Source organism: Glycine max, chromosome 20 (assembly GCF_000004515.6).
Source record: "Glycine max cultivar Williams 82 chromosome 20, Glycine_max_v4.0, whole genome shotgun sequence".
Taxonomy (NCBI): Eukaryota; Viridiplantae; Streptophyta; class Magnoliopsida; order Fabales; family Fabaceae; genus Glycine; species Glycine max.
In genome coordinates this window covers 43732766-43753519 of record NC_038256.2, presented here as the reverse complement: position 1 = coordinate 43753519, position 20754 = coordinate 43732766, and the positions used below count along the sequence as shown (strand labels likewise).

The window sequence follows — 20754 nt, the reverse complement described above, 5'->3', positions numbered from 1 at the left end:
TGATTAATGTCATTTTTATTATGTTATAATTTGATTGATTATTATTAATTTATTTGGGTAGCTTAGGGGTATTTGGTTTGGTTGTTTTCTGTTTTTATTTTGACTGAATATAGAAAATGGTGATAAAAATGTGTTTGGTTGAATTTCTAAAAATATTTTGAGTGAAAATGAAAACAGAAAACAATTAGAATATGAAAACAATAAATTCTCATTTCAAGTAAAATGAAATTACGGTGACAATGAATATAATTTTAAGTATAAATTTTTAGTATTTTTATTTGATGAAAATGAAAAATAAGAAATCAAACCAAACATGTTTTGAAAAATAAAATAATTTTTAAAAAATAAAATAAAAATATAAATCAAGATAAATTTTAATTTTTAATTATATTATTAATAGTTTAATTTCCTTTTATCATATATTAAATTAAATTACTAATACAATACACAAAAAAAATGAATTTCATTTAGATGTCATGATTATTCAATCATGAATTATGATGCATGGTAAAATTATTAATTTTTTTAACAAGTAATTTTAAAAATCATGTTTAAAGTGATTTTTAAATTGATTGAAAGTATGAATATTTAAAACTAAATTCATAAGCTTATTAAAAATTTAATAAATCGGTACAATTTTTAAATCAAATAAAACTTGAAAATCAATTAGGAACATATCGTAGTTTTTTAGGTTAATTAAGAACACAGTTACATAAATTAATTTATTAAAATTAAAATATGTATTAGTTAAGTACCCCAACAAAAATACAGTTTATTATTTAATATAATAAAGTAGTCGAATATTCCTCTTCATTTTTTGGGAGGAAAAAAATAAAATAAAACAGGAATGTTAAATAGAGTGATTGCTGTGAATTGTGATGGAGTGAGAGTTTTAAGCCATCGAAGCACCGCGACGCTGTCTCTCCTGCTATTCTCCGCCGGCGGTAAATGCAACACTTCCTTTACTCTTTCATTTCCCTGCAAATACAAAGAGACACACCATCGAATTCGCATGTTTTTATTATTAATTAATTCAATTAGGTGCACATAAATTCCATTTTCATTCTTTTCCGCTTGCATTTCAATATATTACCACATTCTCTGTGCTCCGCTTCGCCTGTGTGCGTGTCTAGAGTTTCCTTAACAATTCATAATTCAATTCCGTAATGTATAGTTGTGAGCATGCAGCATGTGAATTATAGGAAGAGGAGGCGAATTTGTTAATTTATTGTTGTGTGTTCAAAATGGGTGAAATTTGGTGGTCCCTTTTGGGGTCGGCGATCCCCGTGGTGGTGGCTGGGCAAGCGTTTCGCCTGAAGAAACGGCGTGCAGAGGAGCAGAGGCTGCAGAGTGGTCGTGGGAGGGAAAGGAATTCCGATGAAATCTTCGTGTGTGAAAGGGTCTGCACTTCAAAGAGGATGCTCAAGAAGCTTGGTTCCTTCTCCAAGGACCCCATTCCTGATACCTGCGTCACCGTTTGCGGCGTTTCCGATGTAGATGCATGTGCTGATGCCTGTGCCCGCACTGTGTGTATCAACCAACATCAAGTCCCTAATTGGAACGACATTTGCCTCAGGAGGTGCCAGAGTGAATGCCTCAAACTCTCTTCTCAGAGTCGGTCCTCGTAGCAGTTGAGTTTTATTTAGTGGCATGTGTGTGTGTGTGTGAGTGTATACTGAGTTTTGGTATTGTGCTTATGTGCTTTGTCTATTCCATGATTTTTACTCTGGAATTCAGAATTTTTTACAACAAATTCAATGGAGATGGAAATGGGGTTTATTCCACTATGTGCTGGTTCATTTTGTGTTCATTGACTTGAGATCTATATGATTCTTTATTTTCCTGCCTCATTTTTGCTTTTGCAAGCATGCAGAAATTGGAAGGTTTATGCAGGATGGTGGGATATGAAAATGATGAAGTAACTTAACCTCCATTAAGTATTTTATTTATTTATTTATCAAAATCAATATAGAATGTTACATGTTAACATCTTCAGGCTTTATAAGCACACACTTTAGTTTATCTCCTTAATCCCTTGGACATCTAGAAGTATTACACTTGTTAATAATTTAGTCAAAAGCTGAAAATAGAAAGATGATCTTTGATTGCATTTTGTAATCATTTTCCCCCTATTAATGGACTCAACTAATTGCTTTGTTTCTTCTATTTAGGGCTAGAATCAATAGGTTTTTTCTCCTCTGCAGTTTATTTGTATAAAACATACATATCTTTTCAATACTTTTTTGAAGTCAAATATCAATTTAGAATGGAAAATTTTAATATGGCCAGGGCAAAAAAATTATCACTTGTATTCCTTGTGTGTATTCAACTAGAGTGTATTCTAATTAAATTTGATGGATGTGAATTTTCAATTTTCAAATTTATTGTATCAGATTGACGAATACAATAAGGTGATGAATCTTGGCTAATATATACATCACATGAAAATATCTTGCTGTGAAAATTGATACTGCTCTCATCAGTTTAGGTTCTTAAAAGCTGAGACCTAATGAAGTGGATAGTTCTTTCTACACCTCGATAAGGGTCTACTACGGAAGTGTGTAGAGGGGCTTCTATAGAGTTTATTTGGGCTTAACTTATCATATCTAATTCTAATTGCCCCCTTGCGTTCCCTAAGTATATTTTTTTATTAAACTTGTGAAAGTAGTTTATACCTTTCTGCTGTGTTTTAAGAATGAGACCGGCTGGTTCAACCAGAATCCGGTGGGCACACTGGTTCGGTTCGCTAAGAGGATCAGAAATGTATCAAAATTGGTGTGAGCTGGTTGAACTAGGTGGGTCTTTGGTTGAATCGGGTTGAGTCTTGGCACCGGTTCGGTTTGATAAGAGGATCGGAAATGTATCAAAATTGGTGTGAGCTGGTTGAACTAGGTGGGTCTTTGGTTGAACCGGGTTGAGTCTTGGCACCAATTCGATTTGCTAAGAGGATGGGAAATGTATCAAAATTGGTGTGAGCTGGTTGAACTAGGTGGATCTTTGGTTGAACTGGATTGAGTCTTGGGTTGAACTGGGTATTTTTTTTAATAGAAACTTTTACTATTATTTTTTGTAAACTTAACGATTATTTTCAAGACATTGAACGTTTGTTTGTGTTTAGAACTTATTTATGAACTAGTATTAACATGAATATTGATTGCTATTTGGGATATTTAAGTATTTTATAATGATAATCAATTTAAATTTAGAGCATTGAATGATTATATTATGTTAGTTACTTATTTTTTGTTTTCTTAATATATACTGATGCAAATCAGTTCAACCAGTGATCCATTAATCTAGTTTGACCGATTTGAAGATTGGTCCAATTATTAAAACATTGTCTTTCCGCATAATTTTCAAAAAAAATTATTTGAATAAGCTATATGCAACAGTTTTTCAACATAAGCTTGTGTAGAAAACGCAAGTCCTAGAGTCCATCTCCCATGCTTTCATCCTATTTGCATTTCCGTATAACTTTTTAAAAATTTATTTGAATAAGCTTTATGCAACAGTTTTTCAACATAAGCTTGTGTAGAAAGTCCTAGAATCCATCTCGCATGCTTTCATCCTATTTGCAGCTAACCACGTTATTGTTAGGGTTGACAAGGTCTTGTGATAAATTCTTAATGATTAATGTTCAATCAAATTGGTTTTACTACAGCACGCCAGAAGACACTGACATCGCCTTCGGAGTAGGAATAAATTTTGGAAAACTATTGTACTAGTCTTAGTGATATAGTTGCGTTTTGTTTGAGAAACTGCTAAAATACTCGAATTAGGTACAATTTTATTGCATTCAGTAATGAAATTCCCATTACAGCCCAGTGTAGGTTTGTACACGGAGAGTTCTTTCTCTTTCAATCATAAGCTAGGTAGCAAGCTGCTAATGTGATGCTTCTGTGCAAAGGATTTGGATAATTTATTTTAGAAATAAAATCTATCTTATTTTTCAATTATACACGTTGAACCAAAATTTAATAGTAATCTTTTATGCATTATGTAGAAGTGTTATAATGACTCAATTTGACTCCAACTTAAAATAAAATGTAAAGCCTTTGTAAGTTGATCATATCCAAACAATGTAATTATTTCTTTATAATTACATCAAATACAATACACAAAAAACTCATAAAAATTGGGTTTATATTTGTTTTATTTGGAAGTCCAAAATAAATCCAAACATATGAAATGTACCTCTTCTTTCAATCAACTATCTGTGAAGCTCCTTACACTTGTAAGTAATGGTTAAACACATATTCTAGCCTTTGTTTAATGAGTGCTACAGCGTAAGTCACAAGCTCCAGAAATTAGCCAAGCATGAAAAATATGTGTGATTAATGGGGATGTCAAATTGTAGTAAAACAATTGTATACAAGGAGAACAATTGAAAAACTTTCTCATTCTTTTTTGGATCAGAGCGCAAATTATTAGTAAAGTTTAGTATTTTTCATCAATCAATGTATTAAATTTTTGTCACCATTATATTTTTAAATTAATCATTAAGAAACACTAATGAAATGAAATTAATATAATTAATATTATTATTGTCGAAGGGCATAAGGTAAAGATGCATGCTCCATCCCTAACACGCATGGGCTCTTTCAGTATTTCAGATCGAGAAATGTGAACAAAATAGATGTAAAGAAAGATATTATTGTATAAATTATTGTCCAACTTATATATATATATATATATATATATATATATCTTGTAGTAATTGCCATATGATAGTACCCATAAGGAACTAATTCGAATTCGGTACACAAAAAAACACAAAAAACAAAGCAATTAAACACCTCACTTGCAAGCAAGTAACCAACTTACAGCAAAGTCAACACACTAAGCCAAATATAAGATAGTCCAATACTATTCCTCACGCATTCACACATAATACCAGCAAATACAAATCATTCGGATACAAGTAGAACATTGAGAGATAACATTTGCTGTTGTTATAGCCTCATAGGAGTAGCAATTGGATTAATGCAGCATTCAAAACAAAATGAGAAACATGGTAGAGTTTCCCGTCATAAAGGTGAGACTTACATATTTCATTAGCCAAGACAAACTCAACGTCAGACCAAACTGTCATGAATAATGATCCATTATTGAACAGCAATTTTCATAGTTATTAATCAGATTGAGTGCTAATCTCATTTCCTTCCCATGAACAACGGTAAAAAACGCAATCTCAATGCTAAGATTTACCAAATTTTCTTCCACCAACCCTTTTACGATCTATCCTCTTCAACAAAAAGAATGAGGAAAAAGAAAAAGATGGCTACAAACTATGAATTGTGAGAAAGGAAAAACAAAACTATTCCTCCTAAATAAGATAACATCTGACTATTAAAATTACAACCCTAAACATAGAATGAAAACCAAATTCACGTATAAAATCCTATATCTTCTCTTCACTTTTTATAATACAGTAAGAGAATTATGACTGCTAAATAACCTCAGATTCAACTTTAGTTATGACAGCTTCTTTGCACCATTGGGCTGAAGTGTAGGACTTTGTGCATGAATTATTGCCACCACAATGGAGAAAGACTGTAGTGCAGACAGAGGTGGATGAAAATGAATATAATATAGACCATCGTGAACATTTACCATCCTCAAGGTGGGGCTGTAATCACTTGAACCCTGAAATTTGAGGAGTATGATCATCTCATTACATGCTAAAAAATAATTGTAATTGTTCAATAAGAGCAGAAAGTAAATACAAGATTACAGATGCATGGATGTCTAAAATATAACAACAAAGTTGTCTTAAACTTGAGAGAAAGATCACTGTAGAATATATTTTAGAGTGAAAAAATATATGGAATTATTATGTTTAGACCTAGGTGGTCATCAAATATAGCAACGAACATTCATTTCCCTATCACTAAATGTTTTCATTGACAACTCATTTTTAATAGAGTCCAATGGTGTACAATATCACGTAGTCAACCCTACCTAGTGAGATAAGGCTTGGTGAAGGTGGTTGTATTTGTAACATAATACATATAAATATAGCAAAAGATATGAAATGTGAAGATGATCAAAGAGGAAAAGAATTTGATAATTTGTGTAGAAACACACACACATGGGAAGAAAAACAAATTTAGCAAAAACCAATGTTTACAGCTCCCATACTTGTTGCCCCCCATCATATCATAATATAAGATCACTAACATACCTGAGTAACCAAATCAACTGACTTGCACTCATCTTGTGTGTCTATTTTAGACATAACATCAGCTTTGTTAGATCTTCTTTCAAGCACTGTCAGAGGGCACCCCTCATCCCAACCACCACAATCACAATGACCACCAGATCTCCATCTATCTATCAGACTGGATGGCCCACCATTTCTGGTTCTTGGGCCACCGTGAAGACCTGCCGGAATTAGAATGCTCGTGCTAGTTGAGCAGTTCCCATTATTTTGATTACAACTTTCAGAAGGCAATGTGACTTGATTTTCACCTGATTTGTTGAGAAATTTTAAACCCCACCCTCCTACTTTCTCTGGTTTTTTACAAGGAAGATGGTTTTTCACAACAACGGCAGCCATCTCAATATTTGGAGGAACATCAGTATCTAGTAAATTGGTCCCACCTAGAGCATATGGCTCCCACGGACAACTCTCCGATATGGCACTTGACCCACCAAACTTTGAGAGTGTTCTGCGTTTTGATGATGGGCTAGTTTTAAAAACTTTTGACACCTTCTTCGACAGCCCCTTGCTCTTCCTGTGAGCATGCTCTGATGCGGACATTTCTTTGTCAGAAATTTCAATGTTATGGAATAATGTAAACTCCGTCTCCCTTATTCTACAATTGTTCGGGCAAAGGGTGAAACTCGTTGATACATGCATCTTCCCAACAAATGGCAAATCACCATCAGGAATTTCACGACCCTTTTGGCCACCCTTGTTCAAGTGAAACTCATACACATAGTCCAAAGCCTTATTATCTGTTGAGTCTACCTTCCTCAATTTTGTGACATAGACCTCCTTCTGATCATCTGCGGAAAAAACAAAATGAGGAATCCCTTGCTTCCATGTACATTGGATCATTCCCTGAGATAGATTAGAAGATGTTGAAGACAACCAATCAGAACAAGTAGAGGTGGTGCTAGAAGTTGAAACAAGCCTTTTGTGAACAGAAATGGGGCCATACTTATGACTTCGCACTAACTGTTTTTCCTTTTCTAGTTTATATGAAGAAGAGATACATAAATCACTAGGAGAGTCCATAAAATCATAGCATACCAATCCTTCAGGATCAGAAAAGTTCATCCTATTCAAATTGTCAGTTCTATGTGAAGCACCAAACTGCTGAAGAAGAGTACTATTCAATATATTTATCATACTCTTGCTCCCCATTATTGTACCTAAAGTCCACTGGTCCCCTGCATTAGCACTTATAACTACTCTCCCAGTCTCGGTGACCACAGGACATTCAAAGACAAAATGTCCCGAACCACATGCATTTCCACCAAAAAATTTAGCTGTATTCAAGCTTTCTGATAAAGTCTCCATGTTAGTGGCTCTTAAGCTCTCAGGTATGTTGAATTGAGCTGCTTTTAATGCAGTGTTATGTATGAATTCAAGGCAGCGGTGGATGTATTTCTCGTCCACACTCACCACATGCTTCGGAATCCTATTGTCTAGTCCATGGACACGTTGAACGAATAAATCCTTTAAGAAAACTTTGCTGATTTGTGATTGGATAGCATTTACAACTATTGCCCGATGAGAGTTTGATCTTTTGATCAACTTCTTTAACTGTGATTTTGAAGAGTCTTCTTCCTCTGATATTTCCCTATCATTCAATAAGCCACGCAATGAATCTTTTCTTCCATGGCCCTCTTTCTGAATCCATAGGCCTGTATTTTCCATCTTCTACCTCTACTATTCAGGATTAATTGTCGGACCCTTCTCTGTCAGTCATCTTCCTTCAACTAAAAACTAAGAAATATATAATCAATAACCTGAAAAATACACAGAAAATAGGTAACTTCTGAAAACAAAATTATTTGCAAAAATTTTGAATCTAAAAGTAGCAGCTTTGCTTAGAGAGTCAACCTATGTGAGCCCAATGAAAACCAAAAATTATTGAAGTCTTCTATACTATATATCATGACAAGCAACTTTTAAACATAGAAATCCATAAAACCAGATATGAAAAGGAAGAAACCAGAAATCCATATACATATTGATTGCATATGGAGATGTTCATGACAATTGACAAATAATAAGAATTTGCAGAACAAAATGCTTACATATTAATTATTTCAGTAAATTCCTTGCATAATGAAACTCAAAGAACGAACAATTCCATGATTTAAGTTGATCAATAGTTCACTCGGTTATACCAAAACAAATACACTTGCACTATCTAATAGTATTTAATATACTAGGAAAAAAGGAGCCATCAAAATAAGTAAAGAAGAAGAAAAAAGTAATGTTCAATCTTACAAGTTACAATCTTAAATCCCAAAAAAAAAGTCAAATAACGTCTTATGACAGAAATCTACTGAAACTAAATCCATAAAAACAGAAGCAAATAATAACAAACAAAATCTCCAGTAACAAATAGAAGCAAACAGAAGCCCGGAAAGTTCTCCAGTAACAAATAAACAAATTCAATAAAAGCGAAAATAAACAAAAAACACAAAAACAAACAATAACAATAATAATAATAATAATAATAATAATAATAATAATAATAATAATAAATTTTTAATTACCAGATGAAGCTGGATCCGGTAAGAGCCAAGAACAACTCAATGAAATGAGCACAAACCCACTTGCTGAACACTCCTTCAATCCTCAAAACTAGGGCTTTTCAACCCCCAAAATAACAAAGGAAAGAGGAGAGCCAAATGGACAGAACAAACAAAGCAAGGCGAAGAAAACCAAGTCAGCACATGGGAAAGGAAGATCAGAACACAACAGCCATCACAAGTAATAATGATAATAATAATACTAGGTTCCAAAAAACAGTGTTTTTATAATCTTTCAACAAGAAAAGGGTGCAACTGTATTTGCATTTGACACCATTGTAGTGAGAGAGAAAATAAGAGGAAAACCAACTACACCAAAGCAAGCAAAAAAAAAGGTGACACAGTGGGTTGAACACGGGCTTTCATAGGACACGTTTGATGATGGTTGAAAATCTAGTACAATGAGGAGAGAAGGAGTTTGTGTTTCTTCACTTCACACCAAAAAAAATATAAGGATGCTCCTGTAGGCCCTACTTGGTTGTGTTCTGCATCTTCTGGGCCAAGAGTGTACCCAAACCATTCCAACGTGGATATGACATAGAAATTGAGGGAAGCATACATAGACTCTTATGAGCTGGTGCGCATGATAGCTATGTGACTCCACTAAAGCCAAAGGTGCTGCCGTGCCACTTGCACATATTCATTCAGCTATTACCATTTTTTTCTTTTCACTTTTTTCCTTTTTTATCTTCTCATTCTGATTTTTTTTATTTATAATTTCTCTGCATGTGATGGAGAGAGAAATCGGGTTACTAACGTGGCACTTGGTCAAGTACATATATACCTTAGCATGCCTATTGACCATTGAAGGGTTCATAATGTTCACTGCATTATGCAAACATAGATGCTGAGATGCACTGTTACACACATGACATGACAGTGTGACATATTCTCATTCTTCCTTCCTTCCCTTTTGAGGTTAGTTTATTTATTGCTTTCCTAACATTAATTGTTTAGTGTACTCCTACTCACTATTCAGTATTCACCCTCTTTTTTATTTATTGATTAAATTAATTTCTTGGGCGGCGTTGCAGCTGGATTTTTTTATTGGGTACCTCTCGTTTATTTATTTGAGTTAGTTTGAGGCAATCATGATCACCTCCATAAAATTAGTAGGCTTTTTTAGACGCCGAAATTCTAGAATGTGAAATTTTTACTTTTATCTACAACCAAAGATCAAAGCCTTTTTTTTCCTTCTCTGACCTCACCATATATAATAAAAAATTCATGAAACACTGCATCCATATCCATATATATAAGTATAAACAAATTTTCATGAAACACGGCATGAATGTTTCTGATCGATCACTTTCTCTATATACATGATTTTATTCCGTTTTGTATTGAGTTTTTTCTTAAACCAGCTTAGAAATCAGCTCATTGAATTTATCTGATTCTTTGGATTTAAGCTTCACGTAAGAAGATACATGCAAGATTGCCTCTTATAAAAGATATACTTATTATTGGAAAAAAGCTCAGTAATTAAGGAAAGTTTATTCTAACATTCAATTACGTAATAATATATCAGAAAAAAAGAATTGAAACTTCTAAAAAAATTATAAAGATTTTTTATTGATTTTTTATCATTAAATAAATATCAAGATTTTTTATTGATAAAATGTCATTATTGAGTTTGTGAATATAAAATTCTCAGCAGACACTAAATTAAATTTACGAAACAAATCAAACAAGTGAAAAAATATAACACCTCTACATTTTCTTGCTCAATTTTTTTTTATATAAAAAAAGTAGTATAATTTATTTACAAAAATGTGCTATGTAAAAAATTGTATTAAAACAATATGGCTTGAAACTTAAAACTTATTCAATGTAATTAATTTTCGTTTTTATTGAAGTCTTAATTGTTGTGTCTGAGTACTGTGGTGGCCTCGAATAACCCCAAATGGGGGCCAGCGAGGAACGTCAGAGGTTGGGCGCATTACTTAATTAAAGTTCTGTACGACATTTTTTTTAACTGTACGACTAAAATTACTACTACTACTTTGCAAATTGCAACGAAATTCTAAAACCTGGTGATCTTTAAAAAAAAAAAAACATAAAATGGAGTGTTTTTTTTAATCAATTTTATGAGATAGAAATGATATGATTTACTAACATGGATAATATATTTTAAATTCCTGTTAATATAAATATACGGCAGTGGTTTACTTACCGGTTTTTTCAAATAAGTTAATAAATTATATCTTAAAATTTTTAAAAGTTTATTAAAAATAGAACATTTTTAGGTTAAATTAAAAGTATAACTTACTGAGATAGTTTTTTTTAAAGAAAATCATGATACTAATATGTATTTATTACTTTTTTTAAAAATATATGTATATATATTTAACGAATCATAATCTTAACATTATAAATATATTTTTATTCATGTCAGTTATTATTTTTTATTTTTTATTTATTATTTATTTAAGTTCATTTTTTAAATTTAATTTATGTAAGTTAACGTTTTTTTAGTTTTGTTTTTTAAGTTTTTTTTTTATTTTTAGTTTTTGTAAATTTATATATTTTTTATTTTAATTTCTTTAAGGTTATAATTTTTTTATTTTTATTCCTTATAAATTATATACTTAAAAGAAAGAAATTGATAATATAATCATTTTGAAAGAAAAAAAGTGGAGTATGTTTTTAAATCCCTAATTATTTATTATATTTCTACTGTTAGTTTGTGACTACACTAAAATGTTTTGGAGCCGTTTTAAATCTATAAAATTCAATATGAATAACTGTTTTTTAGTATATAATTTATATTTTAGATTTAAAATAAATATTTTAAATCTAATATAATATTATTTTTAATTATTAGCAGTTTATTTTAAAAACAATTATTTAAATTTAAATTAGAGATAAAAATAAAATAAAGTAAATTAAAATAATTAGACAATTAAAAAATGTGTAAAGAAAAGACTGCTAAAGGATTAAAAAAAGATATATTAAGATAATTGAGATAGAAAATCTTAACTAATTGTAAAATAACGTGTGAAATGCATATAAAGAGAGAGAAGATATTAAGAATATTTAATTGAGATATCACCTTATGTTAGTATTTTAGTAGTATTCCAAAATATAAGAGTAGTTAAAGTGTGGGTTCGCGTGCATGAAATTGGTCTTATGGGCAATTACCAATCTAAATTCGCCAATTTACCCATTCTTGTACATATCATCATAATGGACCTTTATGGATTTTTACATTATAATTTAATAAAAAATTGAGATTATTTTGAATTTAAATTGAAAGCTTATACAAAAAACTTAATTTTGAGGAAGCAGTCTGGTGGAGCTATTGTGAATTTCTGGAAATTTAAATTAGTTTATCCAAATAAAGAATTTTAATTGATGCATTTTAATTTGTCTGAATTTTAAAATACTCCATCCAAAAATATAATGATAGATTTTTCTTTTGCAGGTTAGAGTATAAGTAAAGTCAATATAGTCAATACACGTACATGCATTCTTCTCAAATAATGTGAAATGAGGAAATTTTCGCAGACCTTAAGCTTTAAAATTATTTGTGTGCGCTACCTGTTGACATTGAGTATTTACAAAAGCATTTTCATTGACACGGTGAAGATAGCAGGAAAAATTTATCCGGTGGCCTGGAAACAAAAGTTTGTAGGCCTAAGAAATTAGGGGATTCAATATAAAAATATAGAAAACATGCATAATGGTTGTGTTACAAAATGAAATCTGGTTTCTTGGGTGGACGACCTCAAGGGTAAGTAGAGAGAGGATTTAATTTTAGTTATAAGAAACACATGATAGTGGACCAATTTCTCAGTAGTATTACTAGTTACTGATGGAAAAAAAAATTGATTGGATTGATATGTGTTGCACATGATTACTGGTGTGGCTAGCTGTTGAACATTGTAATACCAGAATAATTTTCAAAATAATTAATTCTATTCGATTGAAGCAGAATTATCTCCGATAAAAAAAATTCATATTCGATATGAAAAAGAATAGTTGTGAAAGTTATATATAAAGAGAAAAGGGATGATGGTGTGTATAGAGAGGCAAACCCAAGAGCATATTCCTTGTGTAATATTAGTGTAAGAACCTTGGCACCAAAGTCTGAAAGCATCCTCCAATTCAAGTTTGACGTTGCATTGCATGATTATGTAAGGATACATTCCCCGTGTTGGAAGTTGCTAGCTAGTTTTTTTTTCTTTCTTTTCTTTGTGGCCTTGGCCCCCAGAAAAAGGGATTGTTCATTGCCACTTCTTCCTGTATGCCCTCTTCATCATGCCCATCAAGACCAATTACACCAAATATATACTTGTGTGTGTAGACAACGACAAGTGCTTGGTTGCAGTACATGCAAATCCGCGTGGACCCTATGAAGTGCTAAGGCTTGATCACCAGCCAATGCCTCAAAGCAATGTTGTTAAAATAGTGATATAAGAAAATTAATAGAGAAGAGATCCTCTTGAGTGCAAAAAAAAAAAACAACAACTTTAGATTCTTATATTTTAAGATGTTATTACCATCAATTTTTAAAATTTACACTTTATAATAAAAATATATTATATTGATAATGTTACTGTAGAGAATGCATTCAATTCAATAGAAACTATCCTTTTAGGCCAGTCTTTTGTTATCTGTAGCTTTCTTTTCGTTATTGGGTGCTGGTCGATGCCAGTCCACATTGTATATGTTCCCTTCATCCACGTAACTAAGTTACCATCAAGGAGAAAATTAAGGCACTATTCAATGACAAAAAACAAAAACATTGATGAGATGCAAATGTGCCATTCAATAAATCACAAAACGACAATAGTATAAATAAAAAATCAAATTGATTTTGCATGTTTTGACCCAGCAAATAGTTGTTGGGCATTCCTTAACCATCTCATGTTATATATATAGGGTAATATGATCAAATTAAAAGTATATATAAATGAAAGATATTTCTTTTTTATTTTATAAAATTGAATTAAACTTAAATTTTAAGATGATAGTTAGAAATTTTTGTTAGTCTTATTGACTGCTAGTAAATGTTTTAAATTTTATGAACTTTATGTTTAAGATGTATAATTCTCAGCATGAATTGGATCCAAACCTAAATATTAAAATTGGTAGATTGTCATTCTAAATAAATTTAAATTACAATGTCTATATGTTAAATTTTGAAATCCTTACTTTGAAATTATCTAATAATTATCTTAATTCAAAATTATGTGAGTAATTGCTACGATAAAAAAAATATTAAGTAGTTTTCTATTTATATACCTTTCTTAAATGGAGGTTATTATATTTTGATAAAGAATAGGTGTGAAATACAATCCTCAAATGCTTTGTCCCAAACCCAAATGTTATGCACGCATATATAAGAAAAAGTTTTAATAGTTGAATGGAGAAGAAGAAAGAAAAATTAATGGTGATATTATTGCTTTTTATTTTCTTTATTTTGCCTCCCACCACATGTATGCATGCACATGATTATGATATATTTTCTGGTATTTTCTTTTCCAGGAAGCACATGCTATTAACATATGTTAACTTAAAAATGATATGTCGAATTAAAGCTTTATATACATCTTTTTCCATGCCACGTGTTTGGATGTGTTAAGAAGGGAAGATTTATGGAAGAGAAACAGTTAGTTTTCCACAATTGCAATTGATACATAATCTCTTCGGCCGAAATTTTTAAAGTTGAAATAAATGCTACTACTTCTTTTAAGTGTTTTGTTTTTAAGTTAAGCCGTATGCACCTTACCCTAAATATAGTTAGTTGGGCATTCCGGTACATTCTACCACTAGTGCTAATTATAATTAAATTGAAAACATTAAGTGACACAAAAAAAAATGTGACGAGTCTCTATGAAGTTCAATGCGCCTTGTGCTTGCAAGGATGGCTTGATTGGGAATTCGTTTCTACAAACCCTAGAAACATATATTATATATATATATATATATATATATATATATATATATATATATATATATATATATATATATATATATTTTCTTCTTTTACAAATGCAGGTTTGTTGGAATATTACATGAAATGAAACGTCCTATCTTTTTTACCCCCTTCTTTGAAGTCCACAATTATTGGTTTTAGATTACTCTCGACAAAGAAATGTAAATTTCATAGCCCGATGCCGTCTCACCAACAACCATTTTGAAACTTGAAAACAAAAAATACCTAACTTCTTGGTTTCCTTTATTAAACTCATATAAATATTTTTTGTCCGTATCATAATAGCTTATGCTCATACACCACGTCTATATAGCAAATATAATAATATTTGTATTATAGAGAAAGGGGGAGCGATTTTCAAACCAAAGATAGTGACGCGTAAACGAGTTAGTGATTTATTTCCTATAATCATGTTCTTTTCCCTCCGTTAAATACACTCTTGTCATTAGAATTTCATTTTGAAAACCTCAATCAAACACAGTATTTGTGATGATAAGATATTTGAAGCAACCTTTCATATCAAATATTCAAATATTACATATAACAAACATGGTTGATTGGGATATGTCTCCCGTTTGCTTACAAGTTAGAAGGTTTCTCCTCTATTTCTCTTTGCGTTAAGTATTGGTCATAATCGATCTCCTTGATTGAAGTATGGCTGCATGGATGATTTTTCCGTTGATTAGGAGGTTTTAGAGGCGTGATATTGTTTTTAAGTTTCTTTTTATTGGCAACATAGTGATTTTTAGTCCTTGTTTTTCTTTTTAGGGCTTAGAAACCTTCACCGTAGGATATCTACAATTGGACCGTTAATTTGGATTGCATTTCATACCCGACTCCGTCCAAGTTTAACATTACAAAAGTAACATTTCCGTGTGTTTGGGAGAAGCCCATTTCTCATATATAATTGTTTGTTTTACAAATAACTGATAAAAATAAATTATTATTATTATATTATTCTTATTATTAACTGAAAAAGTAATCTTTTACAATTTAACATATCCAACAACTATTCTTGAGTTTTTTTTTTTTTTTTGGTTGAAGTTTATTGTTACAAATCCATGAATAAGATGAAACACATAAGAGAAGTAAAGGACATATTGATACTTATGGGACAACATATTGAATTAATTAAACATTTGTTGATATAAGAATTTGATTAAAAAAAAATATCTCAAATTGTTAGTCTTGTTCACCATTCTAAAACATTAAATTCTATATAAACTCCATTTTCACATATGATTGGACTCTCTTCTAAGTAGAATATTTTTTTTTAGAAGCCTCTTCTAAATAGAGTTCAATCTCAAATTTGGAAGTTGGAGTGAATTCTTTTTTCAACTCAAACCAACTTATTGGGGATAGTTTTATTTGTGATAAATTAGAAGTAGAGAACATGTGAAGCAAGATATATCACTAGATTGTTGAAAATCAAACCCAGTGGTCTTAAATTTAACCAGAAGAGATCATTTCAATTTAACGAGAAGTCTTAAATTATATAACTACTTAATATTCAGAGGGAAAATTTACAGTCCATTACAACAGTCTCAATTTTCTTTATTTTAATTGAACCTAGCCATTTAGTGATCCATGTCCAACTAAACTACTCATTAGGTAGAAAATACAAAGAGTCCATTCTCCCTCTTCTTTTTTAGATCAGCGTCTACCTTCTCAAGCCCATTTGCATTGTTGCCATTGTTTCTCTCAAGTGCAATACGGACACAAACAATGGTTGTTCACGTGGGAATGGGAGTTACATTTCTGTCAATTTTTGTTTTGGAAAAACTTCGGGTTATTTTTTTTCATATACACGTGAATGACGGTAGCTTTGTTAGGCTTGATGGGTTAAGTTAAAACAAATCGTAGAAAAAAAGCTTTCACATCAGGAATAATTGAATAAAGTGCATAGAACCATAAATATGTTACACATTTAAGACGTTAAACGAGTAACATCCACCGTTGCCTGCTTTTGGGACAATGATGCGTATTCAATAATTATACATCAGTAAAGTCAAATATTAACATGGAACCATACAAAGTTGTTTACATTCTTCATTCGTGAGATGCAATAGAAATTAAAAAGGTACTGCTAAAATGAAACTTAAGTATTAACATGCAGATGTGAAAGTAGCTTTCATTCACAAGATTGAATTGTGATAGAAAATTAGAGATTTGATCCAATCAAATCAATAGGAGAACTTGCAAGAGCCCCATCTATGGAGATGTCCTCCTAGTCCTAGCCCAAGGCACAGAACCTCCTATTTCATAAAAGAAAAACTCATTCTCAGTCCCCCTAATGTATGATCCCCCTCCCTCAAATACAACAAATTCCCCCCTCTCTTCCTATTACAACTATTTTACCTCAAGCTTGTGGGAAAAAAAGTACAACTTTTCCCATAGGAGCATCCAAGTCAACATACTAAGTTACTAACTATACATATCTCCGAACACACAAAAGAGATTGAAAATGAGTGAAAATATAAGACAAAGGCTTACTGAAAAGAAATTTAACAAGAGTGTGAATATTTAAAAAGTTACCTAAATACCTATTTAGTTAAAAGATTGAGGTTCAAATTACTGAGATGCCTTGCTTTTAAGCTTTTGTGGTTGATAAATAAATGATGATTATTTTTGACAAAATTAATTATAAGTTGAAAAATTAATTAGTAGCTAAAGTTTGGAAGTTGAAAAGGTATATAGCTTATTAAAGAATTATAAGTGTTAAATAAAACAAACTATTAAAGTAGTTGAAGAGTGTAAAATGATAAAATAATAATAAATTATGATTTATTTGAAAAAAAATAACTAAAAAATTAGATAAATATATTGAGAATAAAAATGAAACAAAATATAAAAAAAATTAAGTTAAAAACTAACGTTTTAAATAATATTACTTCAAGTCATATTAAAAAATATTAAAAATTATTAAAAAAACGTGTTTATCAATCTGTCAAATAAGTATATCATCTAATAAAAAAGGTTAAAAATAAATTGAAATATCTTAACTAACGATGAATAGAATTAGTTAAAAATATATGTACAAAAATTAAGAATAGAGAATGCGGATTATATGGAGTTAGAGCAGTAAGACATCTAAGTTTTGAAAGAGTCGTAAATCTTAAGAATAATGTGTGGTACAGAGTGCTTTGCTTTTTGCTTCCTTGGTTTAGATGTTACAGAACAAGCCTTACCACGGGAGGAATACAACCAATTGACTGTCATTAATTCTTCAGAAAAACTATGAATTACTTAATTTGTTTTAGTTGTTTTCATATTTTCTTAAGTTGTTTATATTTTCTCATAAGAAAATTTCTCATTAATTTTGTACAATTTTTAGCCCGAAAAATTCTTTCAATTTTCACATACATACCACTGATATTAACTTTTTCATGGAAATAATTTTTTTTCCTGGAAACATATTGCAATAAAATTCCAAATCATTTTCCTTTTAGAAAAGAAGGATAATAGTATCAAATAACAATATCAATCGTTGTAAAAAAAAAAACCAACATATTCAAAGTTGATTGTTGTCCTGCATGAGAGTGGGCCGCCATATTTGAATAATTGAATCTGAAACAATGAGTGAAAGAATTTGAAGGACGGGAGTTAGATGTGTCTTGGGTGAGTGGTTCCTAGAAAGTAGAATTTTGATTTGGAAAAGGAAGAATATGTACAACTTTGAATTACAAGGCAAAAGAAAAATCGGTGGGGAACTTTCAAAACTAAAAGCAATTGGAACGTTTTTTTTTTTTTTTTTACGTTAGCATTATCTCTTTTTTAAAAAAGAAAATTAACTCTCAAAACAATTATTAATAACAAATAAAAAATCACAAAAATTATTAATAAAAGACAATACAATTTTTTTCATAAAAATAATATCATGTATTTTATACATAAAAGAGATATCCACACGCCTTTAATATCAAATTTTAAAAGTTTGAACTTTCATTCAAATAATTAAGCTCGTTTGAATTTGTTTATTTAATTAGTTTGATAAAATATTTAGCAAATGATACCCGAATAATTCAGTTTATTTACACGGCTAATGGTGCTCTTGCTTATATTAGCTATTTGGCATTAACAAACAACTACTTGTAATTACTAATTAGGCAGTGGTATGACTCAATTGACTAAAAAAGAGAAAAGCACTTTGGTTGGGTTTTTGACAAAAAGAGAAAAACCCCAACCAAAGTCACGTGTGATAGAGAATTCAACAACAGAAGAATTTTACGCAAAAATGACCACATTATTATTATTCACCACTCTTCCCGTGTACTACTACTGCTACTAGTTACTAGAATAAACAAAAACAAGTGATCTGTTCTGTTCTGTTCTTTTCCTCAATGCTCAAAACGCAGCGTTTCGTCGTCTCCCAGAGGCGCGGCTTGCCAAGCCGAAGCTGCAATTAGGGGGCGGCTATGCCAACCCAGAGTCAAAGAGCCTTGATTCTCTTGGACGCAGAAACCCTCAGCTGAGAAGAGAGTGAGCAACATGCTGGCTTGCTTGTAGGCGTTGAAACCCAAATGCAAGGCTCTGAAGCCGGCTTTCCCCAGCCGATCCCTCCACTTAGCGAGCGGCTCGTGGCGCTCCAGCCGCGCCGGTCCCTCGCAGCACACCACGTTGCATATCTCCCTCTGCAGATACATCTCCGCCAAAGCAGCCTTGTCCGGTTCGACCGGACACGCGTCGAGCGAGTCGAAAACGCTGGAATAGTAATGCAAAGCCTCCGTGAACCGCTCCAAAAACCCTTCCCCGTTGTGGTTGGCTTCTTGTTCCACAACCGTCACGATTTTAGGGTTCAGAATCCGGATCCATCCCAGAACCTCTTCAACGGCGGACTTCACCGCCGTCAGCCGGTGCAGCTGCATGATCGAGTTCACCGCTACTGCTTCGTTCGGACTCACCTGTAACATCCACGGCTTCACGTCCTCCAGCCGCCACGCCGCCACGCCGCGGAACGCAAACCGCACGTTCACGGAGCGCGCCAGCTCGGCGAGTCTCAGCCCGATTTCGCGGAGGTTGTCGCGGTTTTCCGCCGAGGGGGGCCCGATGCCGGTGAGCCTCAGCAGCGGCGGTCCTCCGGGCCGGAGCGCCAGCGCCTGTATCAGCGCTGGCCACTGGAGCCCCTGCATGAGGTTGAAGTCGATGACGTGGACGCAATCGTGGCCGTTGAAGGCCTCCAAGATCGCCTGGTTCGCGGTGAAGTGCGCGAACTTCAAGTAAGGACACGCCTCGTAGTAGTTGTGGTAGAGAACGTCGTTCTCGTAAGCGGATGATGCTGGAAACTTGTTGGAGATGCGGCGGCGCAAGGCGTCGATGAAGCAGGCGGCGACTTTTCCGATGCCGCAGTTGGTGTTGACGTGCGCCAACAAGCCTTGCATGTTCTGGATGAGGGAGGCAGCGAATGAGAAGTGGCCACGTTGCAGGGAATCCGCACACGTCATCAGCGTGTGAATGAGTCGTATCCCGGAGTGTTCTTCCACGGTGGTGGCGAAATCGGGAAGGTCTGATGAGAGATGGTAGTGTGAGGGTAACGACATGGTTTGGTCCAAGTCGGAGAGGAGAGTGTCCACCAAGGAACCTAACCCTATGTTGGAGGGATCGTAGAGGATTGTGTCTGAAATCACGTTCTCTAAACGCTCCATGGGGAGAATTGTGGAGTTAGTAATTATTATAAGTTAAGAGTAGGTGTGTGAGGAAATTGACGGAGAAACTGCCTTGTATAATGTTATGACCATGATGTGTTGAGTACTAATGCATCAAATTGATAGATACTGGTGCTAATATCATTTCTGCCCCTTTTTTAAAAGCTATCCCTAATGTCGCGGTAACGTGCCCTTCATTTTTAGCACCTTAAAGGTGGCAACATGGCCTACATGCTCTGCTGCCACTCCCATCTTGGGATTTGGGAGGAACAACACCAAGTCTTCTCTCTGTTCTTATTTATAATGTTTTCGTAACCCATTGAACTGATTTTTTTATCAAGTCACGCATTCTATTCTGTCTCACCAATTTAATCCATTGAACTGGTTTAGCATGTT

The 20754-nt window shown here is 32.7% G+C and overlaps 3 protein-coding genes across 6 annotated transcripts; 1 reads left to right on the top strand and 2 right to left on the bottom strand.

Moving 5' to 3' along the window:
- Nucleotides 1–834: 834 nt before the first annotated feature.
- LOC100305811 (uncharacterized) lies at nucleotides 835–1850 on the top strand. 2 transcript variants are annotated; one of them, XM_014772210.3, is made up of 2 exons: nucleotides 835–944; nucleotides 1189–1787. In XM_014772210.3, the coding sequence occupies exon 2, from the start codon at nucleotides 1245–1247 to the stop codon at nucleotides 1626–1628; it is 384 nt and encodes a 127-aa protein (XP_014627696.1). In that variant the 5' UTR covers nucleotides 835–944; nucleotides 1189–1244; the 3' UTR covers nucleotides 1629–1787.
- Nucleotides 1851–5119: 3269 nt separating this feature from the next.
- LOC100814338 (uncharacterized) lies at nucleotides 5120–9445 on the bottom strand. Of its 3 annotated transcripts, none has more exons than XM_006606286.4 (3): nucleotides 8740–9445; nucleotides 6185–7980; nucleotides 5120–5646 (listed from the first exon to the last, which is right to left on the bottom strand). In XM_006606286.4, the coding sequence occupies exons 2-3, from the start codon at nucleotides 7886–7888 to the stop codon at nucleotides 5476–5478; spliced, it is 1875 nt and encodes a 624-aa protein (XP_006606349.1). In that variant the 5' UTR covers nucleotides 7889–7980; nucleotides 8740–9445; the 3' UTR covers nucleotides 5120–5475. The 3 variants fall into 3 exon arrangements, with proteins under 3 accessions (XP_006606349.1, XP_006606350.1, XP_003555501.1); XM_006606287.4 differs by having other exon boundaries at nucleotides 6185–7957; XM_003555453.4 differs by having other exon boundaries at nucleotides 6185–7950.
- Nucleotides 9446–18938: 9493 nt separating this feature from the next.
- Nucleotides 18939–20704, bottom strand: LOC100785293 (DELLA protein 2). Its single transcript, XM_003556295.5, has one exon. The coding sequence runs from the start codon at nucleotides 20356–20358 to the stop codon at nucleotides 19054–19056; it is 1305 nt and encodes a 434-aa protein (XP_003556343.1). The 5' UTR covers nucleotides 20359–20704; the 3' UTR covers nucleotides 18939–19053.
- Between the last annotated feature and the right edge of the window lie 50 nt (nucleotides 20705–20754).